Source organism: Tupaia chinensis, unplaced genomic scaffold, assembly GCF_000334495.1.
Source record: "Tupaia chinensis unplaced genomic scaffold, TupChi_1.0 Scaffold000394_1, whole genome shotgun sequence".
Lineage (NCBI taxonomy): Eukaryota > Metazoa > Chordata > Mammalia > Scandentia > Tupaiidae > Tupaia > Tupaia belangeri.
Genome location: NW_006159896.1, coordinates 1,601,591 through 1,603,594, shown reverse-complemented (window position 1 = coordinate 1,603,594; position 2,004 = coordinate 1,601,591). Strand labels below are relative to the sequence as shown.

The following is a 2,004-nucleotide window of genomic DNA, read 5'->3' as shown; positions in this document are numbered from 1 at the left end:
GGCAAAGGATGAATCTCCCCACCCTGGGGTGGGCCGGCAGCCAGGCAGGCCTATAAATAGGGTCCCCCAGGCTGGCTACCTCTTCACTCCCTCGTCACCTGGCCAGCAGCTGCTCAAGCGCCTGCTTCCTCGGCTCTGAACCATGTCCCTGGGTCTCCTGTGGCTGGGCCTCACCCTGCTGGGTGCCCTGCAGACTCAGGCCCAGGACTCCAGCTCAAACCTGATCCCAGCTCCGCCACTGCTCAGGGTCCCTCTGCAGCCGGACTTCCAGGATGACCAGGTGAGGGCCCGTGCACGCCTGCAGAATCGGCAGGGTAGCCTTCTACAGAGGAGGAGGGGGTGGAGGCGGGCAAACCCATCCTCAGGGGTCGCTGCAGTCCTGAGTATTCCTGCAGACCAACCAGCCATCTGCCCTGCCACTCGCGCTGTGGGCAGCTCGGCTGCAGGCCCAACCCCTGCACCTGCTCCCACTCCAATTCATACCCCAGAGTCTGCACCCACACTCAGTCTGGACTCCGACCAGTGGCTCCTCGTGCCCCTCCCCTACTTGGGATGCTTCGGAGCTCCATCCTCTGCCTCCCCAGCATCTAAGTCACAGCAGACTCGATACCTTTCAAGGTCAAATAATATAGCAGGGGTGAAACCTCTGGGGCTGAGAGCAGGGTGAGGGGTGGGAGTCAGGAGGGTGGGAGGCCACTGGCGCTTCCAGAGGGGCAGGCTTTGGTGGCAACACTGTCCCCAAAGCTTTGCTCATCTTCGCTTCCTGCCCTTTCATCACCTTGATGGGCAGGCAGGGCAGGGCCTGAGGGAAAGGAGTCCAGGGGGGACCTCTGTGGCCTCAGGGAGGCCAAGGCCACACCCTCCCCACCAGCTCAGGTCTCCCTCCAAGGCTCCTTCCCTCAGGGCCCGGCCACCCCAGAGCCCAGGCTGGGAGGCCCACCCAGCAGGGAGGCAGAACCAGCAAGGGCCTGTTACTCATGTCTGAACCTCAGTCCAGCCTCAAGTCAGCTCCCAGGTGGCCCGGCCCAGTACTGAGCGTCTCTGGGGAACACTGCACAGGGCCGAGGGTCAAACACCACCTCCCAGGCCTCCAAGGAGGAAGACGCTTCCCTCAAGGGCAAGGCCAGGATCAGTCAGCTCAAGGATGATTCTGGAATCCCAGCCTGGGCCACTGGGCTCCAAAAGCTGCAGCCCGAGACGGGGACAAGGTCAACTCCTTATACTTCCCGGGACCCAAAGCAACAGGTGTCCAGAGCAGCAGGGCAGAACCACCTTCCCCATACCCCAGCCCACCTTGCCCAGGGCTGCCTGCCCACACCCCTGCAGCTCCACGATGACCTGGGACTGCAGCCTCAGCATTCGCTCCGTGGGGCAGCCATGACTGAGGGCTGTGGCCTCTCGGCGCCTCTGCCCACTGGGCTTCCAGGAGAGGCCGAGGCCTCAGGGGTCGGTGCAGTCCTGAGTATTCCTACAGATGGGATGTGAAGGACAGAGGGAGGGTTCAAATCCAGGCAGGGCGCACTCCCAGGTCAGCCGCTCAGGCATCTCACCGGCCTGGTGGGCTCCTGGGAGGGCCAGGATCTGGGCTTAGTGAGCTCAGAGCAGACGCCCTGTCCTTCTTGGCCAGCAGCTCCACTCTCGGCTGCCCCGCCCTCCCCTGACCCTCAGGAGAACCAGGAAACAGCACATGGTCTGTTGGAGCGAGGCTGTCTGTATCTTCCCAGGGCAGGGAGGGGCTCCCTGCAGTGCAGACCCAGCCCAGCCCTGCTGCCCAGTTAGAGGGGCTGGGTGGAGAGGACCCTAGGGGGGGCGGTCAGAGCATACAGACATCCAGGTCGGGGGCCACTAACTATGCATGGGGCCAATGGGGCGAAAGGAAGGGGCACAGGGAGAGCACAGAAGGCACCTTTGTCACTGCAGGAGGTGCAGAGCCCGAGAATGTCCCTACGACACGGGCCTTTCTGTTCCCCCATCTTGCACAATCCTGGCCAAGAGGGGAAAGGG

At 63.3% G+C, this 2,004-nt stretch overlaps 1 protein-coding gene across 1 annotated transcript in view; it reads left to right on the top strand.

Moving 5' to 3' along the window:
* The first annotated feature begins 73 nt into the window (after positions 1-73).
* The window catches only part of LCN2 (lipocalin 2), a 5,915-nt gene continuing 3,984 nt past the window's right edge, over positions 74-2,004 (top strand). The window contains exon 1 of the mRNA XM_006154037.3: positions 74-280. Within this exon, the coding sequence (XP_006154099.1) occupies positions 143-280 (138 nt within the window). The 5' untranslated portion in view covers positions 74-142. The remainder of the gene's footprint in view (positions 281-2,004) is intronic.